Raw genomic sequence first — 19,090 nt, forward strand, 5'->3', positions numbered from 1 at the left:
GACAAGAGATACAGATGTTTTAGTATCCATAGAAACTAGCAGCAAAAAAAAAAAAAAAGAAGCAGTAATACATGTAAAGAAAGCACTCACAAAATGTCTGCTTTGAAAATTCTCTATATTAACTTCCTTTCAGTTAAATCTCGACATTAATTTTCTTTTATCGCATATAACGCTATAAATCATCGAAACTCTTTTCTGAAGAAGCACAGTGTAAGAATATTTGGTGTTATAGACACGTAGTACATCGATACAATACACGAACCTTGGCGCCGTCAAACACCAATCATATTAACAGAAACAGTACGTGCAAGAAAAAGCAAATCAACCATACACATGAAATCTCTTATCAAAATTAGTAGAGCACATTTTTTGTTGCAAATTTGTTTTTAATGACAATGTAATAAGAAACAGTATAATAATATTAATAATAATATTAATTTTATAATTATAAATTGTTGTGTAACACTATCTGGCTGATTTAATAAATTTCTGTATTTTTTTTTTTTTATTCCTTCTTACCACCAATTTAATAATAATTATTCAATAATTATTATAATAATATTAATAATATTTTCCTTATTTTTTATCTCGTAATCATCTTCTTTTTTTTTTTACGTTCATTAATGTCTCGCATCTCAGAAGAATAAAAATATCGTGTTTTACAATATTACGGAGACACTGTTCGTCATTTGATCATTAATACATTTGTAATGAACTCAACGTGAGTGCTGTCGTTCGGCTTACCTAGTTAGAAGGAACACGCGCTCTTGAGTTTTTTTTTTTTTTTTTTTTTTTTTTAGTGGTTTTGTCTCCTTATTTATATAATCAAATCTATTTGCTTCTTTTTATTTATTTCAAGTATTATAAATACCCTCCCCACCCCCCCAGTAATCCCAAACCCCGACCCGACTGTCTGTGCATACGATGTATGTGCTTTTCTTTGATGTAGAACTTTTTTGCTTCTTGTGTAAGATGAGTGTATGTTACATTAACAGTAGTTCGCGAATAGTCACGCTAGTTCCGTTTTCTTTTCTCGTGCGTACTGTATTCGGCTTGCGTCTCTTGTATATTCTTCGTTTATTAAAGTTGATTATTATCCCAACCTGTGGTCGAAGTTGAGCAACTTTACTCCACCACTTTCAGCACCTTACCAATTGCAATAGTCTTATCTGAAAATTAATAAAGAACGAACTCTTATTAGAATCTAATCACTTGTAAAAAGATAAGAAAAATTATATTATATCAGTTTGAAATTGAAACATGATGAATTTTATTAAATATAGTATAGTATATAAAAAAATATCATATTTACTTTCATCCCTAAGGGTGAAACGTCCCATCTGTGGAAACAATTTAAATCTTTCAAGGCATATGACACCTGCGCATTCAATTCTCATTATTGCCACTTGATCTTGTTTGACGAACCTCGGCCTGGTTTTACTTTTATCCCCAGTTTTTTTATCGACCAAACAGATCAATGCTTTCACTCTAACTTCTTCTGCGGCACAATGAATATGCATCACAGCACTGTAACCAGCGCAAATAATGCTCTTATGTTCCAAAATGACAACTTGAGCGTCAAAAACTTTTCCTGTTTTTATCGGATTGTTACTGTCGCACAGAACAAATCCAGGACTCACGTCTTCTTCTTCAATGCCTTTTAATTTGATCTTTACATTTTCTCCAGGTCCAACTGATGTCACTTCTTCATCATCTGACCATAATTGATCTACCGTTACTGCCGTCTAATAAAACAGAAATATAAGAAATATTATTACAGAAATATTATTACAGAAATTTAAGAAATATAAAATTAATATTAAGTAATGAAATAATAAAATAAATACTCAATATAATTTTTATTTAATATAATTAAATAATTAATTAAAATTTTAAATAATTAAAAAACAATTTTTAAAAAAATATATTAAAATAAGTAATACTAACCCTGTTTGGCATAACAAGTAATGACTGTCCTTTCTTTGCTTCTCCTGCTTCAACCTTTCCCATTACTACTGTTCCCATATCTTTATACTTATCAACGATTGGCATAATAAAAGGCCCGTTGTTTTTACGATTTAGCGAAGGTAAAGAATCAATAAAAGATATGAATGGTGGACCAGTGTACCATGTACAAAGATGTTCCGGTATTGGATCTTTTAAACCATAACCAAGTTGCCCTGAGACTGGCATGAATGTAAGATCTTTTGCAGGATTGAATCCCAATTTACGAAGGTATGGCAGTATTTTATCTCTAAATAGTATGACAATTAATTTCATGCTATAATCAAAAAATTAACATTTTTTTAAATTTATGATTATATACCTGCACTCATTATATCGTCTTTCATCCCATTCCACAGTTGGATCATCCATTTTATTCACTAACACAACCAAATGTTTAACACCAGCTGTTTTAGCCAGCATTGCATGTTCTCTCGTTTGACCTCCTCTATCGAAACCAGTTTCGAATTCTCCTTTTCGCGCAGAAATAACTAATACCGCAAGATCAGCTTGTGCCGCTCCGCCAATCATATTAGGTACAAAACTTTTATGACCAGGTGCATCTAAAATTGTGAAATGCTTTCGTTCAGTTTCGAAATACGCTCTACCGACTTCTACTGTTTTTCCTTTCTCTCGTTCTTCCTGGTTCGTATCTAGAGCCCAACTCAAATACCACGTTTCTCTACTTCTTTCTTTCGCTTCTCTTTCATACTTTTCTAAAGTTCTTTTATCGACCATTCCCGTCAACGCCATAATTTGACCTCCAATTGTCGATTTTCCTGCATCTAAGATATATATCAAAATCGAATTAGTGCCGATTAAAATTTCTTCTTATTATGATCTTTTTATAAAATTATTACATATACATACCAACATGTCCTATAAAAACAACATTAACATGTTCTTTTTTACTTTTAGTATCCTCTGTTACTTTAACAGGTTTTTTCTTAGGTATTTTAACAACCATTTCTTCATCCTCTTCATTTTCTGCCTAAAAATAATTTAAACAAAATCAATCATACAATAACAAAAAAAATTATTAAATTATATTTAAATCATATTTAAATATTTAAATCATTTATTGAATACTGTTAATCAATTTTTTGTTAACATTATATCAAACTTTAATTCATATTGCATTCTAAAAACAACATTATTTTTGGCAATCCTTTTTTTTTTCTATTGTAATTAAAAACAATAAAAATATAACAAAATTAAAATAAATCAAAGTTTAATGTTATTTTTTATATGTTAAATTATTTAAGAAAGTACGAGCATACTTCTTCATTTTCAGGTGTTAAGAGAGGATCACCATCTACTGCTGCTTCTTCCCATGAATCAGCTGGTTGATGCTCAGGACTATTATTTATTTGATCAGTAACATTCGGAGGTGGAGCCCCTCCTCCAGCAGGTGGTTCCTCTACACGACTACCTACTGGATCTGGTAGAACCACTGATGTAGTATTGCCTACAATAAATAAATATAAATTTAAAATAAAATAAAAAATTTTTTATTAAAAAAAAAAAAGAAAAAAAAAAGAAATTAACAAATTAAAAAAATATTGAAAATATTACTTTTTATTATTTATAAAAAAAACAGCATTACTTTTCTAAAATATTCTATATTATCTTACACAACTTTCTATTTTCTTAATTCTTTATAGAATATTTTAAATATAGATCAATTACATTGATATTTATTTATTTAATATGTATTAGAATAATACATTCATTTAAAAAAAATATTTAAAAAAAAAAATATATATATATACAACATATTTTTATATTCCAGAAAAACAATTCTAGAAACATTAAAACAACTGTTTTAATGTATTAAAATATTGAAAGATTTATATTCTATTTAAGAATTATGAAGAATTAAATATTTTCTTAAAATATAAATAAATTTAATAATACAATATTTTAATAAATAACATACGATCAATTTAAAGAATATGTTTTTTTAAATATGTTTCTTCATTATTAACATTATTTTACATAATACTTTTTTTTATAAATCTAATTTATTAAAAAACTATTAGAATTGATACATAAATGTTCTTATCAATAGCAATTTAATTACATAAAAGTCATTATATTATATACATTTAACTCCTAACTTCATGTCTTTAATCGCATGAAGAAATGCTTTGAATTTAGCATCAATTTAAACATTGCACAATATTAGGTTAATATTAAATATATATGTATCATCGTACTCAAATATGCTTTTTACATTTATCTTTTTTTTGAAAAATATTAATGATATTAACTTATAATGAAAGTATAAACATTATTATAAACCCAAAAATCATCTATATCAATAGAAAGATGTACCGACAAATATTTGAAAAATAGAACAATATGTGAATAAAGTAATGGGGTTAGCCGCAGCAGTTATATTATAGATAATTTACAATAACAAGAATCTTAATATTATATCTTTACATTAAAATCCTGTAAATTACTTGAAAAAAACATAATACATGGTTAATCAAGTTTTATCTCAAGACTAACCATGATGTATTTCAGGAGGCATAGAAGTGGTTACAGTATTCATCATGACAGCGACATTGCAGGAACTGTCGGCCGTATTACTGTTCTGCGGTGAAGAATTAATGCAGAATGAAGGCACAAATTCCGCAGCATTTACATTCAGGGTGGAAAATTTGCTTTCAATAGACTTATCCTGTGGTGGAGCGATGTCTCCGTTATCCGCCTGCTGTTCCCATGAATCTGGTGCTACACTGTTCGCCATATTTATTAGAGTTCAGTAGTTGAACCGGCCTCGTAGATTAATCGAACACAGATATCACGCTATGCTACGTGCAGGATTTCGATTAAACCGCAATTACAATTGGGACGGGGTTTAAAAAAATAATTATTTATGATATCCGCGCACACCGTACACGCGTATCGGTACCCCGCGTGCGACCCCCGTGGTCTGTTTCGTTGTTCTACTTCGCCGGAACTGCAAACATCAAAACAACAACTTTTAACTCGAGAATGTTCCGTCGTTTTACCGCATTTAACCAGATTACCGTCGCTAGAAACCGAAAAGAAATAAGTAGTATGAAATATTAATATAATAGAACAACAAATGATGTGCTAATTTTTAAGCTCGTATTTGCCAAAATATCTCTAGTTACGCGATGTTGGTATCACAAAATTTAATTTTTAATGCATTCAAAAAGTATTATGATAAAATAAAAATTATTTTCTTTTTAATAGTATTGCATTTTAATAAAAAGGAACAAAACTTGTTTATATATTTTAATTTGAAAATAATATAATTTAATATCATATCAATTATCATTATTAAACTACTTTTATACTTACTTATATAGGTGTATATAGATATATATGGGTACATAACTTTTTAAAAATGTAATATACATTAATTTTTGTTTTTCAATAATTTTTTATTTCCAGCAAAAAATTTTATTAAATTATATTTTTTATTATTCCTATTTTTTGTTAAAAATATAAATATATATATAATTAAAAAAAATTATAAATATATTTAATCTTTATGTTGTAAAACCTGATGCACAATAGTGCTAATGTTTCCTCTTTTTCAGTTTCTTTTTACTTCCTTTAGTTTTAGTATTAATATCTGATCCTTTTTCTGTTTCTATCTTTCGTTTTACAGTTTCTGTCGTACTTTCTTCTAATATGATATTGCTGCATTCTGAAGTTGCTGCAGGTACACTAAATCCTGAAATCTATTCTCACAATTTTATAAATAACAAAATATTTTGAAAAATAATATTTTTTTTTTAAATTATTATAATTTACTTACAAATGGTTTAACCAGTTTAAATATCAATTTTTCATGTTGTACATTCTCTCTATTTAAACTTATTTGTACTATGACTGGATCAAAAGTATGAAATGTAATATTTCCACAAGTTTGTGAATGATCTTCACCATTATATATAAATACAACATTAGATTCTTTGTTTTTATTTAAATATAAAGTACCCTCCAAACCAAATTTTGGGATCAATACTTGTAACGCATTTTTTCGCACAAAGAGTATATATCCTTCTTCATCTTGAATTTTCTCTCTAAAGAATAACTAAAAAAGAAAAATTTAATAAAAAGTAAACATATATATATATTCACATAATAAAATCTAATATATTAGTAGATACAAACATGAGTATTTAATGCTATAGATGCTCGACTAGCATATTGAGCCATTCTATTACGATAATTCAGATTATGACAAAGTGTTTGATTTTTTTTCTTATCTAATAAATCAGGATATGTTGCATCAGCCCCAATGCAAACTGCTAATAAACGATGAACCATTACATCTGCATATCTATGAAATTAAATAAATATAAAATAAAAAAAATATAACGTATATGTAATGCAAATATATATATATAGATTTTTTACCGTCGAATAGGCGATGTAAAATGAGTATAAATAGGAGATGCCAAACCATAATGATAATATTCACTTTGTTGATGCATTCCACTAATAAAATATATAGCTTGCATCATACAACGTGTAGCAAGTATTCTTAACATAGTATTAAAATATGGATTGCTTTCCTTATGACAGTTATCTAATGATTCTGCTAATTTTTTACCACTATTAACGTTTATAATAAAGCCCTGTTAAAAGAAACGATTCAGTATCTTTAAATTATTTTTTTGAATTCATTTTTTTGCACCTGATTTTTTGCAGCTTTTATAAGAGGTTCAAAATTAGAAGGTGGAGGTTCAGGATGTCTTCTTAATATAGCACACTCTGGAAATTCTTCTAAAATTTTTTTAGCAACTGAAATATTTGCAAGTAACATAAATTCTTCTACCATAGAGTTAGTTTCTCGTAATTTTTTTGCTTCTATATCAATAGGATCATGAGTTTCACAATCTACTTGAAAACGAATTTCTGGAGATGCTAACACTAGTGCTCTAAAATAAAAAAAAATATATAAATTTTTTATTTTTAAATATACTTTTGTAAAAGAATTTAAAAAATTTTACCCATTTTCCAAACGTCTTTTTCTTAATTTTTTAGCTAAGCTATTAAGATTTCTTAGTGATTTTGAAAGTGAATCTTGCTGAAAAGCATCATCAATTTTTAATTGAGCTTCATCATAAGTCATCGCTGCTCGTGAATAAATTATGGATTTGCAATATCTAGTATTAATTATATTCGCATCTTCATCCATTTCCCATATACAAGAAAATGTTAATCTTTCTTCTTTTTCACGTAAAGAACAAAGATTTGAACTAAGTAAATCTGAAGTTAATAATATGTATTGATGAATTGATGGAATTTTCAAAATTTTATTTAATAAAAATTAAATTTAAATAAATTTTACCAGGGAGCATATGAATTCTTGTATCAACCAAATATACAGTCGTACTTCGTAGTGCTGCTTCTTTATCCAAAGGTGTTCCTGGTCTCATAAAATGTGTTACATCTGCAATATGTACACCTACTTCCAAATTACCATTTGATAAATATCTACAATGAAGAGCATCATCAATATCTGTACATCCTGGTGGATCAACTGAACATACATCTAAATGTCTAAAATCTTCTCTTTGTGCTAAATCCTAAAAATAACACATTCATTTTGCAAGATTTTTGAAAAAATTTTCTCTCATACATATTATTACATACAGAATCTGTAATACACCATGGCATTTTTGGCAATGAACTAAGAACAGCATCAGAAAATCGACTATGGGGAATATCGTGCTCTAACAATATTACTTCATTTTCAGTAGTTTTATCTCCTATTTCACCTAACGCACGTACAAAATGACCAAGAGGATATCGAGAATTACGTGGCCATGAATCTATAGCTACAATGATTCTTTGTTTACTTAATATTCCATATTGCCTAGTTTCGATTCTTATTTTAGGTATTTTTCGTTCAGCTGGGATAAATACATGTCGTACATTCTAGAAAAACAGAAAATATATGTATATTATATTATATCTATTATATCTATAAAGATATATATATATTATATTATGATCTAATTATGGTAATTTATAAATTCTTACTCCTTCTATATTATTAGATTGTAATATTCCACAATATTGTCTCCAATTTCTTCTAATAATACCAACAATCTTGCCAGTAGGTGATTTTTCCATTTTGTTTGATGATATAAATTTATCTAATATTTTTTTTGTTTCTAAAACATCATCATCTGTCTCTTCTTCATCTTGTAGAATAATATCACTAGGAGATGACCACTGATTTTCTGGTAAAATTTCTAATGCAATTATGTCACCATCAACAGCTCTATTAAGGTTATTACGACCTTGGATAAAAACCTACAATTAAATATACATAATAAATACATATGTATTAAAAATATAGAAAACAAATACTTACAGTCTTTTCAAATCCATCTACATTCACAAATCCTTCAAGAAAATTTTCTTTTGAAGCTATAAATGTTCCCTGCAAAAGTTTTCCATGTTTTATACCATCATGTATTTCTGATGGTGTAAGATGACATGGGAAAAATTCTCGACCTTTAGATACCATACCATAACTCTTTTTACATAATTTATCACTTAAAAAACCTGAATTTTCTAATGATAAAATATAATCTTCCACTAAAAATAATAGTAATTTAAATTAAAATAAATTACTTTTGATTTTAATTTATTTAAATTCTTTCAAAAAAAAAATTTTACTTGAAATAGTTGGGATTCCTTCATTTTCTGCTAATTGTCTATTTTTTGCATCATCTGTTAATAATATAGTTTTAATTTTAACAGGATCTAAATTTAAATGTGCATTATACCATTTTGCTGCTGTTCTAATAGCTCTATCATTTCTATCATTTATGCTCTCACCTGGATTACGTTCAATATAAGTTTCTCTATATAAAATTAATAAAAAAAAAAAACAAAAAATAATACATAATATAAATTTTATCTATAAATATATATTATTAATATAATATAAATAATATATTAATAATAATAATATAATATAAATAAATATTATATTAATAAATATAATAAATAATATATTAATAATAATAATATAATATAAATATATATTGATAACATACTTATGATGTTCATTAATAAATACATAAAATTTCCTGTGTACATTATTAATAAGATTTTTCAATCTTTTATAAACAAGAGAACTTTTATGTTTCACTTCTTCTAATACTGTTTGTACAATTATGATATTACAAAGAATATCTTCTTCTAAAATATCAATCTAAAATTATATTTAATTATATTATATTAAAAGTGACACAAATTTTATAATAACACATTATATAAAAAATATTATATTTGATTTCAAAATATATTACCTGATCTAAAATAATATTAGTATCAATTAATAGATAATGAGGCTCCATTATTTTAAAATTTTTTATTTTCGAATCTTCATTATCTAAAATTACATTTTGAATTCTAAATATACATTTCTCACATACTTTAGAACCACAATGAATATCATTTCTGAGATAATGTTCTCTAATTGTCTAATATGTAAAATAAATATTATATAAATATATTAGTATTATTTTATTATATTTAATTCATTATAATAATATTAAAAATAAATCCGATCATATTTAATATAAATCATAAAATTTTATTCTTATACCTTAAATACATTTCCTCCTTTAGTTTTTCTAAAAAATATTTTTGTTGTTAACATATTGCTTGTTTTTATTACATAAAAAAATATTTAATTGATCATTTATATATTTTTTTGGTATAAAAAAAATAGAAAATATTTCTTAAATTCAAACACGTATGTATATCGTCAAATGTTGATTACAAGTCAACATGTATGGAAGAAAATACCTCCATATGATAAAACAAGGTAGGCAACTGTGAATAGCATAAATTATAGTTTCATGACAATCTCTTAATAATTTCACAGATTTGTCTAGTAAAACAATTAACCAATCATAATTAAAATCATTTAATATAAAAAAAAAAAATCATATGAATCTATATTATAAAATATATTATTTTTCAATTTTATTAAATTATGAAGATCTGTGAAATAAATATTTTATTATAATTTTTAATTTGAAATATAATAAATTATAATAATTTAAAAATATAAATTATGTTAATATATCCTTCTTTTAAATAAAATAAAAATTACTAAAAAAATATTTAATTTATAAAATTTTTCATGAAATTTTTTTCTTAATAATATATAAAAATTTTATCTATAAATTTTCAAACAATCGATTATCGAAGATAGAAGAATAAATTTCGATTTATCGATAGGAAAACATTTGTCTTTGTGCTTACAGAGAATGACAGTTCTATAAGCAAGTAGTATGCAAGTATGTACGAATACTTATTCCACTGTCAGATAATCCACGTGATGATCAAAAATTTATGGTTATTTTTTTGATTTTTCTGTTTCATTGTATCGAGTGTAATTTAAAGTATCCTTATTATTTTCTTTTTCATTAATGTCATGACTACATATCATGGATAATAAAGGAAAACCGATTGGTAAAAATATATGTACTAATTGAAGACATCTAATGCAAAGTGATTTTCCTATTACGCGGAATGACTTATTCACTGTAAGAATTTTTTTGAATGATTAAGAATGCCATATAAGTAACGTGTCAATCTACCATTATTTGACATATTACATCTAAATACTTTTTCCAATGATTAATTATTATTAAATTCTAAAATTACGTCGTATATTTCATTCGGAAGAATATCATTAATGGAATCGTATTTACCATTATCAGAAATTGGATAGGAATGTTTATTAAATGATCTCATAATTAGCGCAACTAACATTAACGACGCAATGGAAAAATTTGCTATTGATTTGGATAAAGTTTTGGACGATTTCGAATTTAACGAAGGTAAAAACTATTATTTAATTTTATTTTATATAATAAAAAGAAATATTTCCATGTCTAAAATTATTAAAGAGTTAGTGATTTTGTTTTTTTTTGTCATTTTCTAGTTCTTTTTAATTGTAACATTCTTTTTATAAAAATTATATTATTTATTATAAAAATATGATAAAATTTTGAAATTTTAAATGAAAAATTATTATTTAATTTAAATTAAATTATATTTTTTTAAAAATAATTTTATTTGAAATATAATTATTTGTTTCTTTTTTTTCTTTAAATTGTTAATATAAATGTACATTAATTGGATATATCTTGCAGATTGTGCAGAACAAATTGCATCCGTTAGTCCTGCAACAAATAATGCATCATCTTCTTCAGTTAAATGTAATCTAGAACCTTCAAATTTAAAAACTTATAATTATCTTCTTATAGAATCTAAAAAAACCAATAAAGAATTTGATATTATATTACCTTTAGAAAGACATAAAGATTTACAACAAATTAATACAAAAAGTAAATGTATTAGTGAAAAAGATTCAATTTCTGAAAATCTCACTTATAGTACAGAAGAATCAACAATAAAAAATACAGATGTAAATCAGTTTTATACACAAGAATGCACAAATGATAATAATGTGATACAAAAACAATCTGTTCCATCTTATGATTCTGAACAGGTTTCTTTGCCAATATACAATGATATATCGCAAAAAACAAGCATAATACAAAAACAACAAAATAGCAGTAGCAGTCCAAAGATTGACAATGGATATGATAAGAAATTGAACCAATTTAATTTGAAACCTAGTGTTAGTAATGTTTTCAGTAGTTTAAATGAATATATTAATGCTCCTCCTGGAAGTTCAGATTGTATTAATTCTGTATTAGATAATTCAGATACACAATCTGATTCAGAATCTAAAACTATTTATCACATCAATGAGATACCTAATTTAATTCAAATTAATACTAAAGATAATGATAAAAGCATAGCACTTAAAGAAACAGTTGACACAACTAATTCAACTATAGAAGCATCTATTTCAAATCAGGATATTATGATACCTATAACTTTAGAGTTACCTATTACATATGAGTCTAGTATTAAAGAAGATGTAAAAAATGTCCATGTAACAAATTCGGAATTATTAGAAAATGAAATAGAACTTTCTAAAGATATAATAAATAAAGCTTGCACCGAATTAAGTAAAAATATAGAAATTGAAAATGAGGAATCTGATAGGATGAATCAAGAAAATAATTCTATGCTTGAGTGTACCTATATCCAAAATGATTATTATGAAAATGAGTGTACAACCAAATTAGTGACTAACCAAGATAGTGAAAAAAAATTAAGCATGGAAAATATTGATACAATTGATGAACATGGGAACAGTTTAAATCTAACGCATAAATCAATTGGATTTAGTAACATTGATGATTTATCAGAAGAAGAACTGACCAAATACTTAGCTGAATTAGAAGAGGAGGAAAAACTAAGAGAAAGCTATAATAAACATGAAAATATTATTACTAGAACACAGAATGATTCTCAACATCAACAAGATGAGAATAAGCAAAATGTTGAAATTTCTACAGATATTTCTATAAAATCTTTTAAAATGATAGAATCAGAATCCAGTGAAAAATTAGAAAATATTTCAATAACTGATTGTAAGAAAGAAGAAACAAGTAAAGAATTATTAAATAATATATTAGAAAAACAAAATGTACAACATGATGATCAATTAAATGAAGATATACACAAAGATATTTTAAATAATCCAAATAATAAAGAAATAAAATTATTACATACAACTAATGTAATTAAGGATGACAAGATAAAATTAGAAAATGAATGTGTGCCTCATGCAAAAAATATTAAGGATAGTCAAGAACATTCTATATACAGTTTAAATATTAATCAGGGATCATTAAATAATGATAAAACCGAAATACAATTAAAAGAGCAGAAAGGAAATTCTGCACAATATAGCCAAGCATGTGAATTAAAGACATCAAGTGATTTTGATAATATTTCTGAAGAAAAAGTGACATCTGATGTAAATGTATTAATTGATAAGACATCTACATCTTTAGAAGTTTATACAAAACCAAATATAAGTGATATTAACAATGAATCAGAAAAACCAATACGTCCACAAACATTGGATATTGTTTTAACAAATAATAGTAATGAACACCAAGCACTTGATTCTACAAGTGATACTCCATCCTATCAAGTACAATCCGATATTGATGGTACAAAGGAAGATCAAGGATCTTCACCAGATATTGTAGAAAATTCTGTACCAGAATCTGGTCCTGTTTTGGGAAAACAACCACCATTTTGGGTTCCTGATAGCGATGCACCTAGTTGTATGCTATGTGATGTTAAGTTTACTGTACTCAAAAGACGACATCATTGTCGTGCATGTGGAAAAGTGTTATGTAATAAATGTTGTAATATGAAATATAAATTAGAATATCAAGGAAATATTGATTCGCGTGTTTGCGTTTCGTGTTATCAACTTCTTACTAAAGGTAATTTATAACATAATATCATTTTGAAGTATTTAAAAATTTCATATATTATTTTGAAATATTAAAAAATTAATTTTTTACTTAGCTGAAACAGAACGAGGTATGGGAGAATGGTCTTCTGGTTATTCTACATGTGTAAATAATAATGATATCAATTCACCCCAGGTATGCTGGATATAAATTAAAATAATTTTATAAAATGTTATGTATTTTTTTTACATAAAAAAATGTAAATCTATTAAAAAGAGTGCTTAAAGTATTACTCTTGCTGTGTAATATATCAACAGTTTATACAATTATACAAGATTTGTATAGTTTAGATTTTTAATTTATTTATTTATATTTCTAATTTACTTTTTTATATTTATGATTAATTTATACACATATTTATCTATTTATATTTCTAATTTATATTATATTTTTGTTTATATTTTTGTTTTGTTTGTTTATATTTTTAATTTAATTATTAATATGTAAATACTATGTACTTGTACTTTGTTAGATATGTTTTATTTATTTGATCTATTTGATTTTTTATTTTTTTTTTATTTAAATCTTCATATTATTTGTATATTATTAATTGAGAGTAACACTTTTGAAGCTCTCTTTGTCAACATGAAGTATATTATTAATAGTAGCTTGCTATATTTGTTTCATTCTAATGTAGCATTGAATAATTACTTTCAATTGTTTATAATTTTTTGTTTTATTAATTTGATTCAGTTGTTTATAAAACTAGCAATATGAGATATTATACTGCTAAATCTTTGATTGTGAATTTTACTACATTTTTATGAATGCAAATACTCAATAAATTTTTGTTTATTAATTTCTTAATTTTTATCGAAAACAACACATTTGCAATGGATATTTGTAAGACTTATTAATCTCTTATATTTGATCAATTCTTGTTACATTTTAAACATTATTTTCCTTTTAATTTATAAATATTAAATTCTGTTGAATTTATTGATTCTGATTAAATGTAAAACAAATTAAATTAAAAGAAATCTTCATTTTGTATGAATTAACTTAAATATTAGTATAAGTTTTATAATCACCTATAACAACTTGTTGAATACTTCTTTTTTGTTATTTAAAATAAATTTATTTGCATGAGAGAAATAATTTAACATATAAATTTATAGCTATAAATCTATTAAATATATAATTTCATTATGCATTTTTTAATTATTAAATAAAAATAAATCTTTTTTTATTAAAATTTGTTTTTAAATCATTAAAGAAATAAATTTACAATAATGCATTTTACCTGTTTGCATTATGTTTTTTACATATTATCAATTTTTCTTTTATATGATTGCAAACATAAGGCATGTATTTGAATTGTAGTGTTTGAACTTTTGTGAAAAGTTTGTTTTATATCTTAATAGTAATTAATATCCAATAAACATAGAAAATTTTTTATGATCATCTTAATACAATTGTATAAATTTATTAACAGTTATTATTTAAAATTCTATATTTTGTTGGATATATATCCTTTGTTATTTTATTGATTTTATTGCTATTATTTTTTGTTTATCTTATTTGAACTTTTTAATTTTTTTCCAAAATAAAATAAAACTATGTTTGTGAAATTAATAAATTAAAAATTATTAAATTATTCAATATAATTTTAAACTATTCAATAATTTAATAATGCACAATTGCATTGTAATTAAAATATAATTAATATATAATTAATAAAAGAGTAATATGCTATTTTATGATCTGTGCATGATCTGTGTTTATTGGATAAAAAAATAAATGTGAATGTTAGGAGTATTCGACAAATGGTTATAGGGGAGACAGCCTAATCCAAATAATCCCATGGAGTACTGTTCAACTATACCACCCTTGCAACAGTTAGCTGGCGGATTGCCTCCACCTCCTACAGTTATGGTACCAGTTGGAGTCCTTAAAAGAGAAGATGGTACAAAAAATCGGCCCGAAATTTCAAAATCTGTTATGTTCAGTGATGGTAAGTAAAAACTATATATATTTATATATTAATATATATATATACATATATTATTCATATTTGTTCAAATTAAAAAAATTGCTTGATTAAAGAGTTTGTTTTTATTGTAAAATTAAATATTTCAGTTTTTAAATATTTTAAAATATAATGATTGATGATTTGATTTATTATAAAAATTATTTATGCATAAATATTAAAATTGTATTTCATGTTATAAATATAACTTATAAATAATTTCATAACTTATAAATAATTTAATACTTAGTGATTAATGTATTGTATTAATAACTTTATACAATAACTCTACACACTTTACTCTTAACACACCTTGTTATAGTATTTTTAGTTCTTTGAGTTAAAGTTATATTTCCTCCTCTGTCCAAGTTATTATTATTTTTTATCTTTTATCTCCTTCAAATATTTCACCTTTTCACTGAACCTTTTCCTTCCTATTTTGGTTTTATGCACCTCTAACTAAAACACAGGAATAAGGCCTGGCTGTGACCTGACAGAACTAGACATGTCGTGGGATATGAAACCACCATACCGGAAATCTGGAAGCAAGAGGATACCTACACCTGGTTCATCTATGCCAAGTACTTCTGTCAAAAAACAAAATCTACCACGTTTGGATCCAAATACAGAAAGCTATGTGCCACAAGATCCTAATGCCCTTCCACCAACTGTAACAATACATAAAGGACGTATGTATTTTTTAATTTATAAAATAAAGCTTTTTGTTAGCTTTTTATTATATAATATAGATATTCAATTTATAAAACAGAGGTGTCATATCATGCTGTAACGAACGAGAATCTTCTCTATAAAACATTGAAAAATGAATGTGAACCACCTGTTATGTTTGCTATTAATAGGAATCTCTATGCTTATGTCAAAATATTGACTTGTAAGTATCTTTTCTAACTTTCTGTCTATCTGTTCCTTTCTCTCTCTTTTTCTAATTTAATTTAAGAATAATTTAAGAAAATTATTTTTAGTAAATTGTTGTGTTAATAAAACATGTTGGAATGTAACATCAAAAGGATTGGATTGTGTCGGACAAGACGAAGTTATATTATTGATCGAAGTATTGCCTGATGAAACCCGAGTTCCTAAAGATCTACTTCTTTTCATTAATCAGTTACATCTCGAAGCTATGAAAGGTATTATTTATATTTTGCTATAATTAATTTATATTGTTTTACCATTGCTTTTTTATACAGGAAATACTGTATCCGAATTGGGATTTTCAATATACCAAGGAGGAAATTTTTTGGATTCTCGAGAACATGCAGGATTTCTATTTATTCGACAAACATTGCAATGCTTACAAAAAATTATATTACCTCCTGCTCCATTTTTAATTGGTCTTCTAGTTCACAGGTTTGTTTTTTTTTTTTTTTTTTTTTTTAAGAGTTTTTTTATTAATAAGATAACCATTAAATATTTATTAATTTATTAATTTCAATTTATTCAATTTCTATAGATGGGAAACACCATGGGCGAAAGTATTTCCGTTACGTCTTATTTTACGACTTGGAGCAGAATATCGTTATTATCCTTGTCCATTATTCTCAGTTCGGTTTCGAGACGCGTTATATTTCGAGATAGGACATACTGTTATGAAAGTTTTAGCAGATTTTAGAAATTTTGCATATACATTACCAGGTGTAAGAGGATTAATAATTCACTTGAAAAATAGAATGACGGATGTAATGTTTCCAAGAAATCGATATGATCAAGTGATTAAAGGTTTAAATAATTCAAATGATCACGTATTAGCATATGCTTCAAATTTTAGCATTGATGCCGATTCACATTTAGTCTGTATACAAACTAATACTGGTGATGAAAGTAGTTATCAAACACAAGCAATAAGTATCAACAATAATCCAAGGACAAGTACGTATTTGATTCAAAAATTTACATATCACTTTTTTGAATGTTTGAAAAAAATTCTTTTAATCAATATAGTAACAGGCACCAGCTTTATTGTTATTAATGGAGCATTGAAATCATCAATGGGTCTCTCTGCGAAATCTAGTATAGTTGAAGATGGATTGATGGTAGAAATAATGCCAGAAAAAATGGAAGCTTTAAAGGCGGCTTTAAAAAATATGCAAGATTTTTCTATTGGATGTGGTCGACAAGGAGCACCTGAACCTGATGAAACAGTGAATATAAAATGGGTCGATAATGACGTACAATTTAACTTAGGGTAAGCATTTTATAATTAATATTTATAGCTATTTATTTAAGTTGATTATCTATTTTTTAGAGTTAAAAGTCCTATAGACGGACAACCGATGGATGGTATTCCTTCAATTAGAGTACATAATGGTATTGATTATAAGGGAACAAGTAGATTCATTCGGTGGACAGAAGTATTTATTATTAATGTATGTTTAAAATAGAATATATTTTGAATTACTTATATTATTTATAATATATAATATTAAACATTTTTTTTTTAAGTCTGATGATCATCCGAATGGCGTTTATGATCCAGTGGATATAAATAAATTATCAGGAAACATAGCGAAAGCAACGTGTACAGCTTTAGTGAAACTATTGGATTTATTAGCCAATGCTGGTTTAACAAAACTTGGTGTAAGAACAACTATTCATCCTGATAACGTAAGTATATTATAACTTAATAATTGTAAAAAAAATAATTTATATATAATATATAATTTAATCATTTTTAAAATTTACATAATCTTTAAAAATTTTAAATAATTCTGAATGTAACAAAAAAGATATAATTAAATTATAATAATACTAGGTGGGTTATGAAGCTGGTAGTGAAGGTATGAAATTGCCTCCAATCTACATGAACAGTTTGGACAACGAATTAATTCAAGTCCTGCATAAAGCAGCACAAAGCAGTCAAGACACACATACTGTGCTTGAATTAATTTTTTACATACTCGACGATTGAAATCTTGTTCTGTTCATTCTTGTTAACGATTTTATTAAAATAACATTATAGAAATATAAAGGTCGCGATGTGTGTACACACCCGAAATGTACAATTAAAGACTCGTGGAATCACTGATAAATAGAACTTTTAAAGAAAAAATATTTTTTATCTGAGTACTAATCACCTATATAAATAATGAAATATAAGAACAGCGCTTATGTGAAAATATATTGCATTATGTTCGAACGTAATTATAACGAACGATAAAAAACAAAAATTGTAAAATTTAAAGCTAGAAATGGAATTTGTTTTAAATTACATTAGCTTTACTCCTTAGGATTCTGGAATTCGAATGTGTTTTAAAAAAAATTAATATTATTACATTTTTTGTATATCATATATACATATAAATTTTATAAAAAAAAACGATAATGGAAAATCCTTTGCAACTAAAATCAAAATGAAATACTATTATTTGTTATTGTGTAAATATATTTGTTTTTGTTGTTATTCATGTAATATGTGTATAATGATAGTTAATAATACTTTTTTTGTCAAAAAAATATTAAAAATATTAATGTAATAAACTGAAATATTTTTATTTATTTATCTTTTTGCATTATAATAAAAAACAAAATTTTATATTATAAAAATTCTTTGATAAAATATTTTTAAATATTTCAAATTAATTCGTTTTTTATATCATGTATGTTAAATATTTTTAATATTAATAGTGAGATATGAATTATTGTACTTTAAATAATTAATTAA

General features: G+C 25.1%; 3 protein-coding genes across 7 annotated transcripts; 1 reads left to right on the forward strand and 2 right to left on the reverse strand.

Moving 5' to 3' along the window:
* Positions 1 to 96: 96 nt before the first annotated feature.
* On the reverse strand, positions 97 to 4,999 carry LOC413943 (eukaryotic peptide chain release factor GTP-binding subunit ERF3A). The gene is made up of 7 exons (XM_397380.5): positions 4,522 to 4,999; positions 3,285 to 3,472; positions 2,875 to 2,995; positions 2,327 to 2,789; positions 1,948 to 2,254; positions 1,313 to 1,745; positions 97 to 1,169 (listed from the first exon to the last, which is right to left on the reverse strand). Exons 1-7 carry the CDS (start codon positions 4,760 to 4,762, stop codon positions 1,126 to 1,128), a joined length of 1,797 nt encoding a protein of 598 aa, XP_397380.1. The 5' UTR covers positions 4,763 to 4,999; the 3' UTR covers positions 97 to 1,125.
* A 475-nt stretch (positions 5,000 to 5,474) lies between these two features.
* LOC413944 (exosome complex exonuclease RRP44) lies at positions 5,475 to 9,853 on the reverse strand. The gene is made up of 14 exons (XM_397381.6): positions 9,626 to 9,853; positions 9,327 to 9,500; positions 9,072 to 9,229; positions 8,689 to 8,876; positions 8,381 to 8,607; positions 8,044 to 8,319; positions 7,654 to 7,938; positions 7,349 to 7,586; positions 7,008 to 7,266; positions 6,692 to 6,935; positions 6,412 to 6,632; positions 6,166 to 6,334; positions 5,807 to 6,085; positions 5,475 to 5,729 (listed from the first exon to the last, which is right to left on the reverse strand). Exons 1-14 carry the CDS (start codon positions 9,677 to 9,679, stop codon positions 5,565 to 5,567), a joined length of 2,937 nt encoding a protein of 978 aa, XP_397381.4. The 5' UTR covers positions 9,680 to 9,853; the 3' UTR covers positions 5,475 to 5,564.
* Positions 9,854 to 10,275: 422 nt separating this feature from the next.
* On the forward strand, positions 10,276 to 18,688 carry LOC413457 (zinc finger FYVE domain-containing protein 9). 5 transcript variants are annotated; one of them, XM_006566555.3, is made up of 13 exons: positions 10,276 to 10,871; positions 11,187 to 13,412; positions 13,498 to 13,577; positions 15,219 to 15,396; positions 15,882 to 16,100; positions 16,181 to 16,303; positions 16,395 to 16,559; positions 16,620 to 16,779; positions 16,883 to 17,298; positions 17,377 to 17,614; positions 17,675 to 17,795; positions 17,872 to 18,033; positions 18,182 to 18,688. In XM_006566555.3, exons 1-13 carry the CDS (start codon positions 10,814 to 10,816, stop codon positions 18,335 to 18,337), a joined length of 4,302 nt encoding a protein of 1,433 aa, XP_006566618.1. In that variant the 5' UTR covers positions 10,276 to 10,813; the 3' UTR covers positions 18,338 to 18,688. The 5 variants fall into 5 exon arrangements, with proteins under 5 accessions (XP_006566618.1, XP_006566619.1, XP_006566617.1 ...); XM_006566556.3 differs by having other exon boundaries at positions 10,277 to 10,871; positions 15,909 to 16,100; positions 17,371 to 17,614; XM_006566554.3 differs by having other exon boundaries at positions 10,278 to 10,871; positions 17,371 to 17,614.
* Positions 18,689 to 19,090: the final 402 nt, after the last annotated feature.

This window comes from Apis mellifera, linkage group LG11, assembly GCF_003254395.2.
Source record: "Apis mellifera strain DH4 linkage group LG11, Amel_HAv3.1, whole genome shotgun sequence".
NCBI lineage: Eukaryota > Metazoa > Arthropoda > Insecta > Hymenoptera > Apidae > Apis > Apis mellifera.

What these genes read in the sequence shown, in the direction of transcription:
- LOC413943 (XM_397380.5), bottom strand. Translation starts at nt 4,762, where the DNA reads ATGGCGAACAGTGTAGCACCAGATTCATGGGAACAGCAGGCGGATAAC. An exon ending in GCCTCCTGAAATACATCATG is followed by an intron (nt 3,473 to 4,521) that starts GTTAGTCTTGAG and finishes TATTTATTGTAG; the next exon opens with GCAATACTACATCAGTGGTT. An exon ending in TGTTTTTATAGGACATGTTG is followed by an intron (nt 2,790 to 2,874) that starts GTATGTATATGT and finishes TATATATCTTAG; the next exon opens with ATGCAGGAAAATCGACAATT.
- LOC413944 (XM_397381.6), bottom strand. Translation starts at nt 9,679, where the DNA reads ATGTTAACAACAAAAATATTTTTTAGAAAAACTAAAGGAGGAAATGTA. An exon ending in AATCTAATAATATAGAAGGA is followed by an intron (nt 7,939 to 8,043) that starts GTAAGAATTTAT and finishes CTGTTTTTCTAG; the next exon opens with AATGTACGACATGTATTTAT. An exon ending in TTTACATCGCCTATTCGACG is followed by an intron (nt 6,335 to 6,411) that starts GTAAAAAATCTA and finishes TTAATTTCATAG; the next exon opens with ATATGCAGATGTAATGGTTC.
- LOC413457 (XM_006566554.3), top strand. Translation starts at nt 10,814, where the DNA reads ATGGAAAAATTTGCTATTGATTTGGATAAAGTTTTGGACGATTTCGAA. An exon ending in ATCTGTTATGTTCAGTGATG is followed by an intron (nt 15,397 to 15,881) that starts GTAAGTAAAAAC and finishes ACTAAAACACAG; the next exon opens with GAATAAGGCCTGGCTGTGAC. An exon ending in ATTGGTCTTCTAGTTCACAG is followed by an intron (nt 16,780 to 16,882) that starts GTTTGTTTTTTT and finishes CAATTTCTATAG; the next exon opens with ATGGGAAACACCATGGGCGA.